Raw genomic sequence first — 24,440 nt, 5'->3', positions numbered from 1 at the left:
ACTTATGTGGCACCCATCATGTACTTGAATTAAGGAAATTTGCCTCAAAAACAAAAGGGGGAAATTTGTAAAGGACTGTTGTATGCAGAAGTGCTGGCCTGAAGAAGCAAACCTTTATCACCTGGTGTCTTTGAGCACTGACGCATTGTTTTGCTGGTTGATTGGAGAATGCCATGGGAATGGGAGTGGATCAGGGATTGGGGAGGATATTTAAGCACTTATATTTGGTTTAATAAATGGAGAACTTATCATCTTTGACTCCCACCTCTTCAACATTCGCCTGAGAACTTGACTACAGCTAGATTGAGTCAAGTCATAGTTTATGAGTAAGGATAAATTAGCTGGCTGGAACACAACACAAGACAAACCCAGCAACCATATAAACACAATTATAAAACCCTTCACAGAAATAAAGTAAGGTCTAAACAAGTGGAAAAAAATATTTGCTCATATGTAGACCAAGTTAATATATAAATATTATAAAGTTATAAATATATAAAGTTAATATATATATAAATAATTCTACCTAAATTAATTTACTTATTCAATGCCACAGCAAACTACCAAAAATTGGTAGACCTAGAAAAAAATAGTCGCAAATTTCATTTGGAGGAAAACAAAAAGTCAAGAATATCTATGGAATTAATGGGGAAAAATGCAAAGAAAGGTGGCCTAGCTGCCTTACCAAATCTAAAACTATTTTATAAAATGGCAGTCATCAAAAAACTAGAGTGCTGGATCAGTGGAACAGATTATTTATAAAAGAAACAATAGTAAATACCTATAGTAATCTAAAAACTCCAGCAGCTTTCTGCTGTGAAAAACAGAAAATAGTATGGCAGAAACCAACATAGACCAACATCTCATACCATGTACACCAAGGTAATGTCAGAATGGCTACATGATTTAGACATAAAGGTGTCATCATAAGCCAATTAGGAGAACAGGAAATAGTTTGTCAGATCTATGAAGAGAGGAAGAATTTATGACCAAACAAGAGGTAGAGTACATTATAAAATACAACATGGATAATTTTTATTACATTGAATTAAAAAGCTTTTGTACAAACAAAACCAATGCAACAAAGATTAGAAGGAAAGCAGAAAGCTGGGAAGTAATTTTTATAGTCATGTATCTGATAAAGGTCTAGAGAACTAAATCAAATTGATAAATGGTCGAAGAATATGAATAGACAGTTTTCAGATGAAGAAATTAAAGCTATCTATAGTCAAATGAAAAAATGCTCTAAATAACTATTGATTAGAGAAGTTCAAATTAAAACAATTCTGAGGTACCATCCTCATACCTATCAGACTGGTTAAAGTGATAAAAAATGAAAATGATCAATGTTGAAGAGGATGTGGGAAAATTGGAACACTAATGCACTACTGGTAGAGTTGTGAACTACTCCAGTCATTCTGGAGAGCAATTTGAAACTATAGCCAAAGAGCAATAAAGCTGTGCATACCCTTTGATGCAACAATACCACTTATAGATCTATATCCCAAAGAGATCATTAAAAAAGAAGACCCACGTGTACAAAATATTTGGTGGCTCTTTTTTGAGATGGCAAAGAATTGGAAATTGAAGAGATGTCCATTAGTTGGGGCAAGTTGTGGGATATGAATGTGTTGGAATTGATGTGTCATGCATGAGTGGTGGATTTCAGAAAATCCTGAAAAGACTTGCATGAAACCAATACTGAGTGAAGGCAAAACCAGGAGAAAATTGTACAAGTTAACAATAACATTGTGTGATGATCAACTATGATAGACTTAGCTCTTTTCAGCAATTCAATGATCAAAGATAATTTCAAAAGAGTTGTGATGGAAAATACCATCCACATCCAGAGAAAGAGCTATGGAGTCTTCATGTAAATCAAAGCATGTGGTTTTTTGTTTTTTCTTTCTCATGTTTTTTCTCTTTTCTTCTTATTCTTTTTTCACAACATGACTGATGTGGAAATAAATTTAACATGACTGTACACGTATAACTTATATCAGATTGCTTACTGTCTTAAGAGTGCATGCAGAAGGAAGAAAAATTTGGAACTCAACATTTTACAAAAATTGATGAAAACTGTCATTATATGTAATTGGAAAAAACCAAGAATGTTTTTTTAAAAAGTGAAAATTATGGAACCTCAGATCTAAATCCAGTTCTCCTTCATCACTCCTTATCCGATATTCCCAGGCTTAGTTCACTCCCTTTTCTACCCGGGCTTCTAATACATACATACATTCCTCCAGTGTTTTCACATAAAACATGCTGGGTTCTTTTGGCTCTCAATAGTCTTTGTAGATCAATATTTATTTGGAAAAATATCAGCAAGAATGACACTGCATAGGTCACAGTTAATAAAGATCAAAGAGAAACATATATCTGAACTTGAAGACAATTGTGAAGCGGAGCTTCAATGTAGAACCACATTCCATTCCATTGCCGACTGGCCCTGGAAAGACAAGTTCATGGTGCTGCCTCCATTCATTCAGATGGCCATGACTGACTAACCTTCTCCAATAGCTGCACTGTCATTTATTATTTATCATTTTGGTAACCTTGGATTAAAAAATTCCCAGTCAAAGTCAAGAGAATGCTGGCAAATATTGCAACACCATATTATTCTGGTAGTGGTTTCTCCCTCTCTCTGGGAACACTATTGCCTTCCCCAATTTGGATCTGCTATGCTGAGCTTCTAAGCCACTCTACTTTGTCCATTCTCACACACATTGGGAGAACAAGTGCTAATGACTCCTCATTCCTACTATGACCTTTCTATTATCTACTTAAAACCAAATTAAAGATAATGATTGCCCCTCCTAAGATTAGATTTCCCCTAGAAAAAGTGAATTATTTTGAAAAACTTTAGAAATTAATTAGCAATAATGTTCTAATTAATACTGAACATATATTATTTTTCATTAAACAGACCTGGTTAATAAGGCAATCATCAACTGGGAGGTTATAATTTTTGCAGACACCAAAGAACTTTTCTCTGTCCAAATATCCTGTTTTATCTTTGTCAAGAAGTTGAAATGCTTCACGGATGGGGCCTTCAAGTAAGAAATTACTATTCTTGAGCCGTTCTTGGATCTCCTTTATTAATGTTTCCAAGTCCTTATTCTCATTCTGGTTTGCAGTAAGTCCACTGTGGAAGGAGGGGGGAAAAGTGAGTATAGAATTGATTCTTGAGACTAGTCTTAATGGCTTATAGCTTTCCATTTGGCACGTTCAGTGGAGTTCCTAATGATCCCCACAGTTTTGTAGCTGAGCTGACCAATAAACTTTAGTATCCTTTTAACCTTAAACACTGATGATGGAGCTGAGTTGAACACAGTGCCAAAAGGCTGGTCAGTTCTCATAAAGAGCAAAATTAAAACACAGAGATTAACATCCTGATCTGCTATTTGTAATTTCACTGCTACCACCAAGAATCTTCTCCATTCCTTGTCAAGTTTAGGAGGGCCCGCTGGATATCTCTAATGGTTGTAATGGACAGCATTCATCTTTTTTTTTCCTCCAATGCACTATTGATGTTATATTATCTAAAAATAAATGTCTGAAGTTTATTTTTTCTGTCCTCTCCAAATTAAAAAGTAGGGACCTTTGAGAAACTTAGCACTTTCTTTCCACTTCATTTTGTACTCTTTATTGCTTTCAATACGTTAAGAGATTGTCTTTTAAATATACAGCTATCCTTTTCCACATCAAAGGGGTCAGGTGTGCAACAACACCATGATCTGGAAAATCTGTGTAAAATTTTTTGGCCCTCTATATTGGAGAAGAAATTGTGTATATTTATAGTATTAAAAGATAAAACACATTGATATTATACAATTCAGATAGTTTATGAATTTCTAAGTTTCTAACCTTTTTAGCTTCTCCAAATTCCCCCAGAATTCCCATTTAATTTTTTTATGCCAAACTATGATCTATCAAAACTACATGGGTAAAGTCAAAATGTGAAAGGGATCTTTACTTATTAAAGTCAGTCCTTAATGTCTAGAATCTTCCAAAATGGAAGCATATTAGTCATTCATAACTTTACATAAAAGAAAATCTCTCTCTCTTGGTAAAGTACAATTTGCAAAGTCCCAAATTTTACTTTCTTGATTCTTCTCTCACTTAAGGAATACCCTCATCTAATAGAAGGAGAAACTTAACATAGCATGTGATTGGAAAAATAAAATAAAGTATCAATTTAAAAAAAAAGAAACTAAAGCACAGAGATCTTAGTCAACTTCTAAAGGTCACATAGCTAAGGAGTAGTAGGACTGAGAGTAAGACCCAAGGGTCATGATTCTGTTGAGCATTGCTCTACCAACTGCATCCTGCTGGCCCTCTTTCCTAATAAAACCATTTTTCTCATGGACAGTTTCTGTTTTGACTCTTGGCAGTTGGTCAATCAATAAGCATTTACTGAGAATCCACCATGAGGCAGGTGCCATGAGCTTTCAGGACACAGCATACTCAAGGCCTCTGGCTACAATTCTGTTTCTTCTTTTTCCTTCTCCTATTGTGAGAGCTGACATCTTTTTGTCCCCTTGCCTCTTTTCATCCTTGCTTTCTATGTCTTCCCAGTCATTCCCATCACTCATTGTAGATATAAAACAAAACAGGAAAGAGTTGATGAGATATTTGTTCAAGTTTTCTCTACATGTGTTTGATTATTTTTCTTCTTTCATACTTAAGCTCTTTTTGCATTGCCCCCCCTGCCCCCCCACCTCAAGTCTTAAACTCCAAGTAACATGGGATTTGAATAAATGCTATTCACTAAAGCACTGAAAGGACACTGGAGCCTTATGCCAACCCCATGAGGTAATTAAAACAAATCTCCCCATTTTACAGGCCAGGGAAAGGAAGTTCAGAGTAGTTAAGGGACTTATCCATGGCCATAGAAGAAGCAGAACTTGGAGTCTGGCACCCATGGCTTCCTTGGAGTCTATGATTCAAGAAAAAATTCACCTGTTTAAATCTACCCTTCATTTCAACCTGCAGTTATGGATAAAATGCCTCCCTTCATTGAGGCAGCAGCATAGAATAGTGGGACAGGCACTGGGGGTTCAGTTTCAGAAGAGATTCAGGTTCAGATCCCCACTCTTCCATTTACTACCTGTGTAATCTCAAGCAAAGCAGTCGAGCCTCTCTAGGCCTCAGTTTTTTCATAAGTAAAATGGGGGGTTGAATCTGGATGACCTTTAAGGTCCCTTCTAGCTCCAAACCTTCAAAGTTAAGAGAAATGCTGTCAGGTAATGGAGAGACAAAGGGAAAAGGGGCTGGGACTAGGCCTTTCTATATCACTTATGTGCCAGTACCTACTCAGGTCTTTAGACAGATTATCTCATTGAATTTTCAAAATAAAGGCTGTTTTTGTCCCCATTTTACAACCAATACAACAGGTTCAATAACTTGCCACACAGCTAGGAAGTGCTCCATTCACTGTGCTACCAGCTTCTTCTACCAAGACAAAATTGCAAACTTTTCCCTAGCTTCAAGGAGATTGTCTATTTATTTTTTTTAATTTAATGAACATATTAAGTGTATTTAGAATACTGTCCTATACAGGGGGACATAAAGGGTTTTTTTAATTGATACAATTAATTTTAACACAGGAGACACATCCTAATAAAAACAAACCAGTTCTCTAAAAAGCATATACTCTAAGAAATCTAACATTCAACTTTGGAGATAATCATCAGACATTTTTTAATTTGGGAAAGAAAATGTTTTCCTGTTCAGTGTAGTTCCTAACCCTATTTACTAAATTATAAAAGATTCTTATAAGCTCTGGCTTAGCTATCAAACACTACCTAAGTCTTTGCATAGATTCCCATTAGTACCAGATATAGAGCATATTATTAAATTTGAACAATAACTCTTTAGTTCCCTGAAATAGTCTGGGATCTATTCTCACCTCTCCAACAGCAGGGATGCCTACAAGTATTTGATGCTTTAGTCTCTGAACAAGATATCAAATTAATTTACCAATGAATTACAAGGGCTTGAAGACCTTAGTGGTTTGTTTGCCTGATACCAACGAGACCTGACCTGGGACCATCCTAAAAGGGAATCACAAATTCCCAGACAGGGGTTTTGTTCCACATGAGTTAGCAAGGGAAGATGAGAACTTGGTTAGCAGGCACCAGGATTCATTTTCATTTGCAATGCTGCTCAAGGTTCCCTGGGTACCTGGTCTTCCAAGAGTCTAGCCTGCCCTTGCTGCCTTTATTTTCTGAAAAAATAAATGTAACTTTTATAGGGTAACTAATTCCTTCCATAGGGAAAAACTGACCTTTTAACATTTGGCCTGCTTCCAGAATCCTTTACCAAGAGCACCCTGGCAAAGACCTTCTCATGGCTATGGCAATGGTCTATTCATTTATGTTGCTACATAATCTGACTACTTTGTCTCTCTGTCTCTGCTTTCCCACCTCAATCCTTTTCTGTGCTAGGTTACTCATTGACTCTAGTGTATCTGTTGTCATTCCAATAGAAAAAATTCATCTTTTGGCTTGACCTCTTGCCTGGATCAGGGATCCAAGATCTTTCTGATCTAGGCAGTCCATGAGGAAAAGGAGCAGCACTCTGTACGGTCTGGAACTAGGTCAGCAGAAAAGTCTCCCAGATATATTTCTGCCAAGGCAACTTTTCCAAGTCAATCCCTTGCTTCTGAAATGTCTGAAAAATATGTGAAGGGAGGCAAGGATAGTGGAAAGTCTTATTTTCATCTGTGTGCATGTTATTTGCATCCTTAACTTCTGACTGTCCCAATGAAAATACACAAGATCCAAGAAGAATTTCCAGGGCAGGGAAGGCTTACAATCCAACAACCCCAAGTTGTTTGGTTCTCTCGTTGAAGAATAATGAAGGGTTAACCTTATCTTGATCACTATATTTCCACTATATTCTGTAATGGAGTTCAGTAGCAAAAAGTTCCACATGCTCTTTAAACACATACAAATGGTCAAATGCAATGTCTCCCTGAGAAAGAGCAAGCCAGACTTTTAGCCAGTCATGGGATAATTATATCTCCTTAAGAGTGGAAATCTTCACCTGTTGGAGGGGTAGCCACACTCATCTATGAAAGACCTATTTCATTAGCTGTAATGGAGACCTGTACCTAGACTATACCACAGAGAAAGGTCAGAGAGTTGGAGGTCAAATCTGGGGACCTGAGGTTCAAACGGAGGCCCCCACCCTAGAGCTGAATTTCTCTTTCTGCCCTCAGTCTTAGAAATACTGTACAAAGGATATGGCCAAGATGGCGGAGAGAAGACAGGCACAGTTCTAAAGTCTCCTGATCTCTTCCCCATCTATCACATGAAACAAACCTCTTAAAAGAAATCCAATCCAGAAAACCCAGAAAGAAAAGCCAGGAGAAATAACATCTACCCCAGGATTTGTCTCCTGCAGTAGCACTGGCTGAACCTGGGCGGGTGAGTCTGGGCTCAGAAGGAGGATCAGCCCCGGATCAGCCAGATTAACAGCTGAATTGGAACCAGGAGTCTGAGGGCCCGAGAGCCGGACCTGCTGGATCAGCAGTGGGGCTGGACGAAAGGGGCTTGGGTACGCGGGGAAGCAGAAGCACTGGTGTTAGTGCTGTCCCCCTGGAGCTCCGGGACCAGGCTGGGGGAAGTGTTCTGGTGCAGGAGAGCTGCAAACACCATCCCTAGGCTCCTCAGATCTCAGAAACTCTGAGGGCATGCCTCCATTGAATAGAGGCCTCTCCCCAAGCAAAGGCAAACTATTTCTGCCTCAGGCCCAGGTGTGTGAGCAGAAGAACCAGCCCAGCAGAGGAATGACCTCAGGCCAGGGTAAAGCCCACCACTGATTGAAGGCAAAAGAATTCAATAGTTCCAACTCCTGCCTTCAGGCAAAGGGAGAAGGCCTCCCAACCAAGGTCACAGACACTCCAGAGAGGGCAACCAGCACCTCCTACTGGCCAGCCAGAGAAACTGCCTTTAGTGATCTCAAGGCCAGGTGAACCAGCCCCTCCACACACACTAAAGGTCTTAGCATAATAAAGAAGGGTCAACGGTGGATCTATAGAAAAATTCCTGGAGCTTAAAAATTTGGGATGGGAGACAATTAATACCTTGCAACAAGAAAATAAAACCTTAGAAAGTACAATTGGACAAACACAAAAGGAGAATAAATCTCTCAGATCATCAATTGGACAATTACAAAATGAGAATAATTCTCTCAGATCCTCAAATGAGCAAATGCAAAAAGAAATTAATTCTCTCAAAACCTCAACTGGTCAAATGGAAAGCTCTTTCAAAAGCAGAATTGACCAATTGGAAAAGGAGTTACAAAAGGTTAATGAAGAAAACTCCTCCCCCCAAAAAATAATGGAGTCTACAGAAACTAAAGACTCCAAGAGACAGCAAGAGTCAGTTAAACAAAATCAAAAAATAGTAAAAATAGAAGCAAATGCAAAATACCTCATCAACAAAACCACAGACTTTGAGAATAGATCAAGGAGGGGCAACCTGAAAATTACAGGACTTCCTGAAAACATTGAAGAGAAAAAAAGCCTGGACTTAATATTACAGGATATAGTGATGGAAAACTGCCCTGATATCATGGAATCGGAGGGCAAAGTAGTTACTGAAAGAGTACATCGATCCCCACCAGAAAAAGATCCTAAAATGAAAACACCAAGGAATGTTGTGGCCAAACTGAAGAACTATCAGATAAAAGAGAAAATCCTGCAAGCAGCCAGAAAGAAACAATTTAAGGAGCCACAAGTAAGGATCACGCAGGACCTGGCTGCATCAACTTTAAGGGATCGAAGGGCCTGGAACGAGATACTTCAAAGAGCACAGGAGCTTGGAATGCAGCCAAGAATCTACTTTCCTGCAAAGCTGAGTCTTCTCTTCCAGGGAAAAAGAAAAGCAAGAATTCCAAAAATTTCTGATGAAAAGACCAGAGCTAAACAGAAAATTTGGACATCAAATAGGAGGTTCAAGAGACACATGAAAAGGTAAAAAAAAAGGGGGGGGTGGTAAAAGGAAAAAAAATGCAATCCAGTAAGTTGAAACTGGCTATATCCCAGCATAGGGTAAAAAAAAAGATTCTCATAAACCTTGAGAAATGTAACTCTAACAGAGAGAATACACCTAGCCAGAAATGATGGACATTCATGACCTATCCATGAGACTACTATCTAATGGGATGTAATTGGCTTTAACCCCACTTGGGAGAAAGACTCTAATAACTCTCAGGAATTTGGACTCTATTTGATAGAATATACAGAACTAGAAGGGAAAGACACTCAGAAGTTTCTATGACTTAGATAGAAGGATCTAAAAAAAAAACACTACCATCCTATAAAGGGGCACAGGAAAGAGATGGGAAGAGGGAGGGGATTGAATGGGGTAAATCTCATTACACTAAGAGGTACAAAAAAACCTATGGTAATAGTGGGGAAGAAGGGAGCAGAGGAGAAACACCTGAATCTTCTTCTCATCAGACTTGGCTTAAAGTCAACCTACACATACTCAGTTAACATATAAAACATCTAACCTTTCAAGTATTAAAAGGGGAAATGGGGAGGGGGAACAGAGAAAGGGAAGGGGAGTGGGGGAAATAAGGGGAAATAACAAAAGGAAGGGAAGGGAAAAGGGAAAGGGGAAAGAAAGGGGAGGGTGTGATATAGGAGGGCAAACACACTGAAGGGGGTGGTTTTCAGAAACAAAAGACTGGGGAATATGGATAAAAGGGAGGGGGAAGGGGGAAAAATACAAACAGAGGGAAGATAGCACAAAGGGCAATAAAGAATTAGTAATCATAACCTTGAATGTGAATGGGATGAACTCTCCCTTAAAACGTAAGCAAATAGCAGAGTGGATTAAAAACCAGAATCCTACAATATGCTGCTTACAAGAAACTCATTTGAAGTAGAGAGATACATATAGAGTAAAGGTAAAAGGTTGGAGCAAAATATATTTTGCTTCAGCTGAAGTAAAAAAAGCAGGGGTAGCAATCCTTATCTCAGACAAAGCAGCAGCAAAAAATAGATAGCATTAAAAGAGATAAGGAAGGAAACTTTATCCTCCTAAAGGGTACCATAGACAATAAAGTCATTTCAATATTGAATATATATGCAACCAGTGGGACAGCACCCAAATTCTTAGAGGAGAAGCTGAAAGAACTATAGGAAGACAGACAGCAAAACTACTAGTGGGAGACCTCAACCTCTCCCTATCAGATCTAAATAAATCGAATCATAAAACAAACAAGAAAGAAATTAGGGAGGTAAATAGATTGTTAGAAAAATTAGATATGGTAGACTTATGGAGGAAACTGAATGAGGATAGAAAGGAATATACCTTTTTCTCTGCAGCACATGGAACTTATACAAAAATTGACCATGTACTAGGACATAAAAACCTAATGATCAACTGCAGAAAGGCAGAAATAGTGAATACATCTTTCTCAGATCACAATGCAATAAAAGTCATATGCAATATTGGACCAGGGAGATATAGAGCCAGAACAAACTGGAAACTGAATAAGCTCATTTTAAAAAATGAGTGGACCAAAAAACAAATTATAGAAAGAATTAACCATTTTATCCTAGATAATGATAAGAACGAAACAACATACCAAAACCTATGGGATTCATTCAAAGCAACTCTCAGGGGATATATTATAGCACTAAATGCTTATATGGATAAACTGGAGAAAGAGGAAATCAATGAACTAAACATGCAACTAAAAAAATTAGAGAAAGAACAAATCAAAAATCCCCAGTTAAGTACCAAATTAGAAATTCTAAAAATTAAAGGAGAAATTAATAAAATTGAAAGCAAAAAAACTATTGAATTAATAAATAAAACCAAAAGTTGGTACTATGAAAAAACCAATAAAATTGATAAACCTCTGGTCAATTTAATTAAAAAAAAGAAAGAAGAAAACCAAATTACTAGTATCATAAATGAAAAAAGTGAACTCACCACCAATGAGGAAGAAATTAAAGTAATAATTTGAAATTATTTTGCCCAACTCTATACCAATAAATTTGATAATCTAAGTGAAATGGATGAATATTTACAAAAATATAAGTTGCCCAGGTTAAATGAAAAACAGATTAAATACCTAAACAACCCTATCTCAGAAAAAGAAATTCAACAAGCCATTACTGAGCTCCCTAAAAAAAAATCTCCAGGGCCTGATGGATTCACAAGTGAATTCTACCAAACATTTAAGGAACAATTGGTTCCAATCCTATATAAACTCTTTGGAAAAATAGGGAAAGATGGAACTCTGTCTAACTCTTTCTATGAAACCAATATGGTAACCAGGAAGAGTTAAAACAAAGAAAGAAAATTATAGACCTATCTCCCTGATGAATATAGATGCAAAAATCCTAAATAAAATCTTAGCAAAACAATTACAACAAGTCATCACTAAGATAATACATTATGATCAAGTAGGATTTATTCCAGGAATGCAGGGTTGGTTCAATATTAGGAAAACTGTTAGTATACTCAATTATATCAACAACAAACCTATCAGAAATCATATGATCATATCAATAGATGCTGAAAAAGCTTTTGACAAAATACAGAATTCATTCCTATTAAAAACACTAGAGAGTGTAGGAATAAATGGACTGTTCCTTAAAATAATTAGCAGTATCAATCTGAAACCATCAACAAGCATTCTATTCAATGGGGAGAGGCTAGAGGCATTCCCAATAACATCAGGGGTGAAACAAGGGTGCCCATTATCACCACTACTATTCAATATTGTATTAGAAATGTTAGCAGCAGCAATTAGAGAAGAAAAAGAAATTGAAGGAATTAGAATTGGGAAGGAAGAGTCAAAACTCTCACTCTTTGCAGATGACATGATGGTCTACCTAGAGAATCCCAAGAAATCATCTTAAAAAACTACTGGAAACAATTAGCAATTTTAGCAAAGTTGCAGGTTATAAAATAAACCCTCATAAATTCTCAACTTTTCTATATATGTCTAGCAAGAAGAGCTAGAAAGAGAAATCCCATTCAGAGTAACCTCAGACAATATAAAATATTTGGGAGTCTATTTGCCAAGACAGACTCAGAATCTTTTTGAAAACAATTATAAAATACTTCTCACACAAATTAAATTAGATTTAAATAACTGGGCAAATATCAACTGCTCATGGATAGGTAGAGCTAATATAATAAAAATGACAATTCTACCAAAACTAAACTATCTGTTTAGTGCCCTACCAATCAAAATTCCAAACAATTACTTTAACGAGTTAGAAAAAATTGTAAGTAAATTCATATGGAGAAATAAAAAGTCAAGAATTGCCAGGAGCTTAATGAAAAAAAAATGCAAAAGAAGGTGGCTTAGCCCTACCCAATCTAAAATTATATTGTAAGGCATCAGTCATCAAAACTGCTTGGTATTGGCTAAGAAATAGAGTGGTGGACCAGTGGAATAGACTAGGTGTAAAAGCAGGAGATGATTATAGTAATCTTCTGTTTGATAAACCCAAAGAGTCTGGCCATTGGGATAAAAACTCCCTCTTTGATAAAAATTGCTGGGAAAATTGGAAGTTAGTATGGAAGAAACTTAGATTAGACCAACACCTCACACCCTTTACCAAGATAAGATCCAAATGGTCACAGGACATAGACATAAAAAACAATACTATAAGCAAATTAGAAAATCAAGGACTAGTCTACCTGTCAGATCTATGGAAAGGGGAACAGTTTATGACTAAGGAAGAGTTGGAGAACATCACCAAAAACCAATTAGATGATTTTGATTACATTAAATTAAAAAGTTTTTACACAGATAAAATCAATGTAACCAAGATCAAAAGAAATGTAGTAAATTGGGAAACAATCTTTACAACTAAGGATTCTGACAAAGGACTCATTTCTAAAATATACAGAGAACTGAGTCATATTTTTAAAACAAAAAGCCATTCCCCAATTGACAAATGGTCAAAGGATATGCAAAGGCAATTTACAGATGAGGAGATCAAAGTAATCTATAGCCATATGAAAAAATGCTCTAAATCATTAATTATTAGAGAAATGCAAATTAAAGCTTCTCTGAGGTACCACCTCACACCTCTCAGATTGGCTAGTATGACCAGGAAGGATAATGATCATTGTTGGAAGGGATGTGGGAAATCTGGGACACTGTTACACTGTTGTTGGAGCTGTGAACTCATCCAACCCTTCTGGAGAGCTATTTGGAACTATGCCTAAAGGGCAACAAAAATGTGCATACCCTTTGACCCAGCAATACCACTACTGGGTCTATACCCTGAAGAGATGAGAAAAAGGGTAAAAACATTACTTGTACAAAAATACTTATAGCAGGGGGCGGCTAGGTGGTGTAGTGGATAGAGCACTGGCCTTGGAGTCAGGAGTACCTGAGTTCAAATCCGGCCTCAGACACTTAATAATTACCTAGCCGTGTGGCCATGGGCAAGCCACTTAACCCCATTGCCTTGCAAAAACTAAAAAAAAAAAAAACAAAAAAAAAATTATAGCAGCCCTGTTTGTAGTGGCAAAGAATTGGAAATCCAGTAAATGTCCTTCAATTGGGGAATGGCTTAGCAAACTGTGGTATATGTATGTCATGGAACACTATTGTTCTATTAGAAACCAGGAGGGACGGGATTTCAGGGAAACCTGGTGGGATTTGCATGAACTGATGCTGAGTGAAATGAGCAGAACCAGAAAAACACTGTACACCCTAACAGCAACATGGGAGTGATGTTCAACCTTGAAGGACTTACTCATTCCATTAGTGCAACAATCAGGAACAATTTTGGGCTGTCTGCAAAGGAGAGTGCCATCTGTATCCAGATAAGGAGCTGTGGAGTTTGAACAAAGTACAAGGACTATTCCCTTTAATTTAGAAAAAAACAGATATCTTATTGTCTGATCTTGTTGCCTCTTAGACGTCTCTTCTCTTTAAGGATATGATTTCTCTCTCATCACACCCAATTTGGACCAAGGTACAACATGGAAACAAAGTAAAGACTGACAGAGTGCTTTCTGTGGGGGGAGGGGGAGGGAAGAAAGATTGGGGGGAAAATGTAAAATTCAAATAATATCTTTAATAAAAATAAATTTAAATTAAAAAAAAAGAAATACTGTACAGAACCAAAGTGACAGCACAGCTCCAAATGATCCAACAATCTTGGGAAGGACACTTTTTTTCCTTCAGTAAGTATAATCTTAAGACAACAAGAAGAAAAATAAGCTTTCGTGGCTTTAGCATTTTGGGATTTACAACTGGTTTTCCTAGAAACAATTGTAGAAGCTAAGATATGCTACATATGGTCTTCCCTCTTTGATTTATGAAGAAACTGAATCTGAGAGATTAAATGATCATCCAATCTGTTGGACTGGACTTTGTGTGCATGTGTGAAGAGACCAGTAAAACAGAATGCAAAATGCTTCAGTGAGATTAAAATAAAATAAAGATCTTCAAGTCTTCAGTCTTATCTTGGGCCTTTGTGTAGGTCTGTGCTAGTGTACAGCACTGTTATTATCTGGTAATAGGAGAAATACCATTTAGAGATCTGCTTATCTAGAATGTACAATGGGACAGCAAACATACCTGTCCAGTTCCTTGGTCTCAGGTTTCCGGTTTAAGAAATGATTTTTGAGTGACAGGATTGTTGATGGGGGATAATCCTTTGCATTGCTTTCCAGGAATTTCAAAACATATTCATCTGCATCTTTGATAATGAACCTATGGCCAAAAACTGGGAAAGAGGAATATTCCATTAGTTTAATTCTGGGATTATAACTGAAATTTATTTATTTCTATAGTGCTTTGGAGTTAGTCCAGTTCTCAGTATCAAAGAATAGAAATACTCTACTTTTAAATCTAATTATAGGGTTTATTGATAATTTGTAAAGCACTCAGAAAAGATAGAAGGATACATATGCCAATCAGTTCTGCTTGCCACCTAATTTCTTAGTTGTCTGCTTTGGTCCCCAAGAGACAAAAAAGCACACACAGTGGTTCCAGGAAAACCAGTTATAATCAGAAGAACAGGCTGAGTCTTAGTGGTTAAAAATAGCCCTCTTTTATACTCGGGAGGGTGGGGGAGCTGGAGCCTCTCAGAATCCATCAGCCTAGTGATAAGCAGGCCCCAGGTATCTCTGCACACACCAATCCATAAGCAGGGTGGATAAAGATGCACAGGGGGGTTGGTAGAATTCCTCTGGTACCAGAGGCTGCATTTAGAGGCTCATCCATCATTCTAGCCATTTGCATCCCATTCTGGGTAAAGGGGTTCAGTTTGCCAAGTGGCTCCTGACTCATAGTTTAGCAGTTAATTTTGCTTACAACAGTGCTGTGAGGTAGACATATTTTTATGAGTGAAAAAATTATTTTAACAATGACAAGTTCAGCTTCTTCACTTGCTGCCACTTAAACTGTTATAAATCTGGTTTCTCAAGGAAAGTTTAGAAAGTTTCACATGCAAAATTCCCAAAATAATAAATGTTATTGATTAGTCACTTGGGACTAAGTAAAAGATAAGAAATCATGCCAACACATCTAAGAAGATGGAATGGTGAGAGATTGTAAGCAAGCCAGGTATTAGCCCAATCTCCTTCAGGATTAGCAACTAAAAGGTCAAATAACAATAAAACCCTCCAGAATTTCTAGAACATTTAACAAAGATGATAAAAAATAAAACAAAATAAAGCTATGATGTTTTAGGGTTTTTTTAAATTGTGGTAAATAGGCAGAGACACAAGTAGAAATGCACACTGAAAAAATACCAGAATCAAGGCAATAAATTCTAAAAATAAATAACTGAATGAATAGATAAATGAATTCAACTGTACAACAGACAGTCTCAAGAAAGCAAAGAAGGATTCACACTCATGGAGAGAAAAGGGATGGGGTGGAATACAATGGGAAATTAAAGGAAAATATACATATATATATATGCAGCTAAAAAGATGTGTTCATTTGTTGATTCTTCATTTTAGGAAAAATATAGATAAGAGAGAACAGTTTGTGCCATATAAGGATTTTTTTTTGAAGATGTGTAGTCTGGAGAAACTATTTTTCAAGAATTTGAAAGTCTATCCCATGGAAAGTCTATTCCATGAAAGAATGATTAGATTTACTCTAGTTGCAAAGAGGAAATTTATGCTTTATGTAAGGAGAAATTCTTTTCTAATTAAAATATTAAAGAATATACTACCTTCAGAAGTAATATATTCCCTTCACTATAGAGTTTCAAGCAAAGGCTTGACTACTTGTCATAATATGGCTTTACTATGGATAATATATTGAGAATCCTTCTCTGGATATGAGCTGATGAGTTAACTAGATGACTGCTAAGGTCTGAACTCTGAGATTCTGTATGACATGGCATCATATTTCAGTTGGATCAATAACAAATATAAAATTGGAGGAAGAAAGATTTTTACCTACTGATAATAAGACTTTATTCAGGACAAAGTAGTCAGATTGACATAGAAATAAAAAATTCTCTTTAATTATGTTTCATAATCCCATCATCTTGTGTACTTCCTTTTCGGGAAATAAATAACTTCCCCATGTATGGCCTATTTGCATCTTTCCAATAAATCTTCTACAGAGAATCTAGCCAGCATACATGGTAGAGCTCTTCCTCTGGACATCTATTATCACAACTCTCACCACATGACCACCCCACATTCCCTTTCAAATCATATACTTCCTTGATGTCTTTATGCTATGTATAAGTTGCCTGCGATTTATACTACCATATATCTGTTAACTCATGCTTTGAGTGACTTGTTATATGGATTCTTCTGAGATTTTTCTCGTTTCATAATTTGTTTTTTGGGGTTTTTTTTTAGGTTTTTGCAAGGCAAATGGGGTTAAGTGGCTTGCCCAAGGCCACACAGCTAGGTAATTATTAAGTGTCTGAGACTGGATTTGAACCCAGGTACTCCTGACTCCAGGGCTGGTGCTTTATCCACTATGCCACCTAGCTGCCCCGTTTCATAATTTATAGCTAAATAGCATCACTGATCAAAATCTTGATGTCAAAAAAAAAACGTAATTAGTAATGAGGAACAACTGTGACTATGTAGCTTTCCAAATGTGATCTCATCCACTTAAGTCTGGGTCTGATTAATGGACCTTCCACAAGATCCTTGTTCAAGATACCAATAATTCAACAGCCCATCCATCCAAGAGTATGTGATAATCAAGACAATATGCAATCCTCATCCACTTTGTTTTTCCTACATGAATTGCTAAGTTAAACTTTTTTGGGGGGAAAATTCAAGATCTCACTGAAGAGGGATTTCACAGAAATATGCACAATATCATAAAAGATTATCCAGAGAACCTCATCTTCCACTTGAGACTTTGCCTAGATCATCCACCATGATGAAAGTGATAAAATAGCAGCTTATACTGAAAAAGTGCTTCCTATACATTATCCCATTTAGTCCTCACAACAACAAGCCTAGGGGTGGGGGTGGTAAATGCTATTATTCTCATTTTATAAAGGAGTAAAGTAAGGCTCAGAGAATGACCTGCTCAGGATCCCAGAGCTAGTATAAGTCTTCCTGACTCTGTTCAACACTTTGTCTCCTGAGCTACCCCATAACATGAAGATCCTGTATATAATTTGGAGATGTTTTCTCAACTCTGACTCTTTTCCCCACCCCACACAAAAAAAGATAAAAACTAGAATCATCACTACAGGACACAACTCAAAGATTGTTACCAATTCAATTCCCCCTTCTTGCAAGTCCTTCCCAAAACTCAAAAAATTTATACACAGGTAGGAAAAAACAAATTCATGGAACTACTGACACTGACCAATAAACAATCTTCTCCCAAATAACCTCAGTTAACTTTTAGTATGGACTAGATATTCAGCAGATCCAAGAAAATGGTGCCTGTTAATCTTCCTCCAGTTCTCTAGCTACCAATAGGGTAGCCAGATGATACAGTAAATAGAGCGTCTGACCCAGAGTCAGGAAGACTCATCCTCCTGAGTTCTAAACCAGCCTCAGACCTTTACTAGCTATGTGACCCTGGGCAAGTCACTTCAGTCTGTTTGCCTTAGTTTTCTCAACTGTAAAATGAACTGGAGAGGAAATCGCAAAGCATTTCATTATCTTTGCCAAGAAAACCCCACAATGGAGTCACAAAATGTCAGATGCACACCACTGAAATGACTGAGCAAAAACCTGTAGGTGGTGGTAATTCCTTCTGAAGTCCTCCAGCCTTCTCCCATCATTCTGTCTGCAGTTCTCACAGCTTCCAGCAGATGGTGAGATTAGAACCTCCTCTCCCACCCTCATCTTTTCTCCCCAAGAGGAAGTTTATCTATCCATCTGTATTTTTCAGAATTGCTGTTTGTCATCTCTGGCAATGTTACAATGGAATAAGGGCATCAAATTTATATCCAAATAACGATTTATTTAGCAAAGCATACAACTGCAGAAACAAATTGAGTGCTCTTCATTAGCATAGGGACCCTTATCCTTGGTTTCTACAGTTATTACAAGTTGAAGGGAATTAATAAATAAATAAATAGCCAGCATGTATGGATTAAGTCAACTTATTACTATTTCTCCCAAAACCAGGTAACAATTTTATGATTTTCCTGAAGTCAGAAGACTCACAAGAAGTTAAAACTTAACTTGACAAAATTGTGGATAAAGAACAAAATGGAGTAATTAATGTTTTTTTTTAAGTCACAAGGAATACAAGTTTCTTTGTTCAACTCAAATTATAATAGATCAAGGTGCTTTTCCTTTGAAGCTTCTTATGCTACTGCTTCTGCCAAATTCAGGTCTCATAAAAAGGGTTTTTTTTTTCCTCAGAAGTCAGGAACACAGGTGGTGTTAGGTGGTGCAGTGGATAGAGCACTGGCCCTGGAGTGGGCAGGACCTGAGTTCAAATCCAGCCTAAGACTTGTCACTTGAGGCAAGTCATTTAACCCCAATTAATCTTGTTCCCCCCCCACAAAAACAAAACAAACAACAACAAAAACAGAAGTCAGAAACACAGGATCTTTTCTTTTCATCTTTGAATAGGTATAGTTCAACACTACAGGGTTTTAGTCAGAGTGAATTTACAGTGTGATGTCATCATTCCTACAGGCACTAGGTGTTGCTTTCCACCTGTGTAAGCACTTCTCAAGTGTCTATTATAAACAATGTAATTTCACCCCAACTGTCCCTCAGATCTTCTGAGTCTGGATCCAATTAGGTGGAATACTTCCAATAACTCACGGTTGCTTTCCTCAATATTCAGAGTAAGGAAAGGAACAAGCACTCTCTCAAACTTCATTGAATGACAAAGGGAAAAACAAAATTACAATCCTGACTATACTCAATATTGATAATCACAAGATAATTGAAGAAATTTATTTCAGGCTGCATCTCTCAAGAAACCCTGAATCATCCTAATACATGCATGGGAGGTTCCATCTTGAAGAAATAGTCAATAGCATTTGTTCTGTAGAATCAAAAGTACTTTTGTAATCAGCAAACAATAAACATAACAGAATCTCACAATTTTGAGAGTGATTATAAAGATGAGGCTTGCTGCAATCACCTATGAATGATACCTTTAACATGTATGTATATATAATTCTCATAAAAAATCTCATAAAGATAAAAAATAGAAATATTTATCCATAGGTATTTTTTCTCATGGGGGGGGCATCTGTAAGTATTTTGCCTTTTCAGTATCTCTTCCTTCTTAAAAGATCTTAACTGATATCTCAAAACTTTCAAACATAGATTTTCTCAGTGGTCTGTTTTTTCTTTGCTTCATCTTTTAAAGTAGCATTTCAACTTCCTTTGATAATACATCAAGAATTGTACAGAGACGATTTCTGAACAAATGAGCAATCCATGCTGAAAAATGGGAAATAGAAAAATACAAAGATATTGACCTTATTAACATTTCCTGTGAAAGTCTAATTGATATAAAGTAGCCTACAATTGGAGGCCAAAACAGCCTAGAAATTGCTTTAGCAAGCAAATATATAATCATCTCATCAAGATGACATGGAAGCCAAGGCTATCACTGTCTTAAATTATATATTGATTTGTAAAAACTAAGATGGTAAAAGAAAATAAACAATACTGCCAAAGAAGGTGTTAAAATTAGTATAAAGGGGGAAAAGTACACAAAACCTTTGGGATTTGAGATTCCATTAAGCACATCATCTCAAGGGTTAGACTCAGCAGATCCACATTTCTCCAAGATCATTCAAAGTTAAAACTAGTCATTGGGACAACAAATGAAATAAAGCATTCTCAGCATCTCTGCAGCAATCTATTCATCATCGGTGACTAAGGACCCACCGTATTTATATCTTGGTCAGCATCTAATGATCTGAATGGACTAAGAGTTGATTCTAATATGATTCTCACTTGTTCACTTATTTTTCAAGTACATCTCTTTGTGACCCCTTTTAGGGTTTTCCTGGTAATGATACTTGAATGGTTTGCCTTTTCCTTCTCGCCCTCATTTTACAGATGAGAACACTGAGGCAAATAAGGTCAAGGAACCTGAACCGTAAGTGTCTGAGGCAGAACTCAGATAAGTCTTCCTGACTCCAAGCCTGGTATACCAACAGCCATGCTATTTAGAGTCTCACTTCAGTAACCAATTCTTTGTAGTCTGTAAAGATATAGTCAAGTTCATTTTCTGTGATGTTGTTCAAAGTTCACAATGTCCAGTGCTTTTCCTGCAAAAAATTTTCATGCTATAAAACTATGAGGTTTCCAAGTTGCCTATAAACCTTAAGTCTCTTTTATTTCTCAATTCTGAGACATATTTTCCAGCAGTTTTCACTTTCTTTTACTATGTCAAACTTCATATTTAAGTCTCTTTTCTTTTCAAAACCCTTTGACATCCTACCCAATTCTCTTCTCTCTTCCTCTGACAAAGTGACCCTTCTCCTTGACAAGGTTAACCTCTATTAAGTGAGATCTTTTGTGGGTGAGTCCTGGTAAGGAGAGTAAAATAACTATCAAGCCCTGAGTTGTTATTAGTGAAAACTTGCCATCTGAGCTGTAAAAAATTCTGGGACTATAACTGAAATTGTGTTGAGATTTGAATTCGTTATAGTTTGTTTGATGGACGATTAAGTCAGCAATAACTGGTTACTTTGTGGGGAGGTGCTCCTGAATTGTTATAGGTGGAGATCTGTAACCTGGGAAAAAAGCCAAGATGACAACCTTGGCACAACTGAAGGTAGGATTTTTTTGGCTCCGTTACTTCCCTTTGGACAAAAATGTTTCCTACCTGGTTATTTCTAAGTCTAGCTATAAGATGGAATAATTGCTTCATGATTGAACAACCAAACAACTAAGTAAGACTTAACCTCCTATACATACTGTGTCATTCTGTGCCCTAAGATCAGGATCTGTCTGATTATAACAGTATGTATAATCACATTCCTGCTTTTTCCTTTTATAGCAAATTTCTATAATCAGAGCAAATGGTCAGTAGAAGATATGAATACATAACAGTTCTTACTGTTTTCACACTTAATATATATTTATTCCATAGTTCATCAACTAAATAAATTAGTACTTGGGCTTTTCATCTGCTTACTAATACATAATCATGTAAGAAATTAAATCCCTTAAATAGCTCATTTTTTTTAGAATGTTATGGGAATAAATGACAAATGTACAAAAAATCTTTTTTAAAACAAAGATATTAATCTATTAATTTGTGAGGTTAAAACCAGAAACCTCTTTTACTTTGAGGAACAGAATTCCAGTACCATCAGTCATCTTAGTGAAGAGTAATGTTTACAATATCTATTCCATTTGAACATGGATAATAGCTAAATATATTCTACTACAAGCAATTCAATTTGATATATACTGTTCTCTGATGCAACTGGGGATTAATTACAAAGCCATCCCAAGTTTTTTTGACAATTGAAATTAATTTATCTAAATTCATTTGCCTATCATATGTCATCATCTTATCAAAAGTATTTTCTAACAATTTTTGTGCAAGAATTAGATCTTATCTGTCTCTTCCTTCTAAGAGGGGAACTGTATTCAACTGGATAGGAATTAATTTGGAGTTCTAAAATCATTAATAAAGAAAAAATTGAGTAAAAATTTTGAGAAAACAACAGGCCAAAAGAATAAATTTGTAATTTGGAAGATTTTTAAGAGTTCTACCTTCTAATGTATTTTAAAAGTTAGCTTTTGATTTTTCAGCTTGTTTTTGAATTTCTTAAATATATCAACACAACAGTATGCCAATTTACTGCTGAAAGCTAAATGACAATGGAATCAATGCTAATTTAGAAAAGCACTCAGCTCTAATCTTTATGTCTACATTGGTAAATATTAAATCTTTAACCCAAAAGACTCATTTACCAGTCAGATGTTTATAGATTTATTTTTATGCTTCTTCCTTTAGCTTATGGTTAGCAGTGTTTATGTCATAGTTTAGTTAAAGATAAAAACAATAAGGGATATTCTCTTTGTTTCACTGAGGTTTCAAATAAACTATGGGCTCCCCCTTCCCATTTGTACCTCTGTGATTACTTCAGAACCATAAGGGTTCAATTGGTTTTCACCACATGAACTAATTGTTGGAGAAATACTCTTTGAGACTCATGTTGAAATTTAGTAAGAAATTTTAATAAAATGCCTAACAATTTTTTACAAGCAACTTGGAACCAGAAAGGAAATACACTCAAGTAGTACCCCTGAAGACACAATATTTTCCAGATTGCCTCAAGAAAAGATGTGCCAAGGACTGGATGACTGTGTGGAACATCTGAGATCCAAGATAAAACAGGATGATTGGATGGACTTTGGGAATGGATCACTAAATTGTTAAAGTTGATGTTCATTATTGTACTCTCTGCATCTATGTACTAAGTTCTCTCAGTTGTCTTCTCTGAATTAACTTGGACATTCTTTTCATGGTTTATGTGAGTGGATCAGTTGGTCAATGAGTCTGGTCCCACTCTATGTATAAAACTATTCTGTACCATCCTCAATATGTTATAAATTTCCCACGCCTAGTTTGTCTCTAACTTTAGTTAAGAAATTCTTGTTCCCCAGAAGCCCAGGCTCATTGATTTAGTCATACTATGGGGTTGGGTCTCTTGTTGCTTTCTTCCTGTAAATCTTTATCTTTGTTAAATGTATCTTTACTCTTGCTTCCAGATGTACCCCTCAAGTGCATCCAAGATGATGTTTTACCAGGTGTAGTCATCAGCAGGCCCAGAGGCTGCCTAGACCACAAAGGGGGAATGTTGCTCTGAAGCCAAACTAACCTATCTTTCTGAGTTGCCATATTTTCCAGAAACACTGAACCTGGGGTATGCAGGAGGCCCTGAGCAAGTCTAAGACAACCGCCCTCCCCCTACCTTCCTGCTGACATAATTTGTTATTTGCACCTTTAGCTGGACTCAATGTCATTGTGTCCTTGAGAGCTGAAATAGCTACAAGTGAGGTGCCGGTCAGTCTGCACCAGACCAATAAACTGTTTGGCAAGCTGGATCCTTGCAGATAAGCGAACCATCATATCTTCATTGTCTAGTAGTTCCCAAGGGAGAAGAATGTTGCTTTTGCCATCCTACTTAATCCTGTTCCCCCTCCCTTTCTGCTCCCTCTTCTCATATCATTTCCATTTGGGAGGACAGTGTCTCCTAGGAGACTTCCCCCTTTTTGTAACCCACAAGTACTAAAGTTTCTGTTTGGACTTCCAACTCCTTCATGCTTGGTCTAGGAGTTCTACATGTATATTCATTTCTCTTGTAATAAATCCAATTGCAATGCATGTCTCATAGACTTGTGGATTTATCTATTTATTTATTTGTTTGTTTATTGGTTAACATACTTTAAATGTCTACTTGAACTCAACTTCTCTAGCAGATTGTAGCCTCCTTACTTAATGCCCCTCCAATCTACTCCCTTTCAAATGGTTCCTTCTTTATTGCATCAAACATAACCAAGTCTCCCTAACCTTTACTACACCCTACTACTGTTGTCTCTCTCCTCACTGAATCCTTAACCCCTTGCAATCTGACTTCTGACCTCCTCACCCAACTGAACCTGATCTTTTCTGAATTCTAATCCTTGCTAACTTATTGGCCACCATCTCTCCTCCTGGGTTTTTCAGGTGCTCTTGGTTCATATCCTGTTGACCACTCCTCAGTCTTCTTTGTTGGCTCATTATCCACAAATGTATCAAATATTAGTGATAAAAATCTGATATTCAAATACATAGTGATTTGATAAAAAGATACAATACTAAGAACCATTCTCTATTAGATCAGTGGTCATAGAATCTGATCAAAATGTGTTCAGAAGAGCTGCAAACTACGAGCTACCAAATGAAAACTAACAGTAATAATAAATAAAAATAAATCACTAACAGTGAAGAAATATAAATTAAAATCATTCTGAGGCTTCACAGAACTTCATGCAAAATGG

At 36.6% G+C, this 24,440-nt stretch overlaps 1 protein-coding gene across 2 annotated transcripts in view; it reads right to left on the bottom strand.

The window, feature by feature from the left end:
* EFHC1 (EF-hand domain containing 1) overlaps positions 1-24,440 on the bottom strand; it is a 93,840-nt gene that overhangs the window by 12,502 nt on the left and 56,898 nt on the right. Inside the window, exons 9-10 of one of the 2 annotated variants that reach the window (XM_074237185.1) lie at positions 14,587-14,734; positions 2,932-3,148 (exon numbers count right to left, since the gene is read on the bottom strand). In XM_074237185.1, coding sequence (XP_074093286.1) covers positions 2,932-3,148; positions 14,587-14,734 — 365 coding nt within the window. The remainder of the gene's footprint in view (positions 1-2,931; positions 3,149-14,586; positions 14,735-24,440) is intronic. The other variant, XM_074237186.1, reaches the window with a different exon arrangement.

The sequence above is a fragment of the Macrotis lagotis genome, chromosome 5, assembly GCF_037893015.1.
Source record: "Macrotis lagotis isolate mMagLag1 chromosome 5, bilby.v1.9.chrom.fasta, whole genome shotgun sequence".
Classification (NCBI taxonomy): Eukaryota; Metazoa; Chordata; class Mammalia; order Peramelemorphia; family Peramelidae; genus Macrotis; species Macrotis lagotis.
This window is presented reverse-complemented; position numbering and strand designations above follow the sequence as displayed.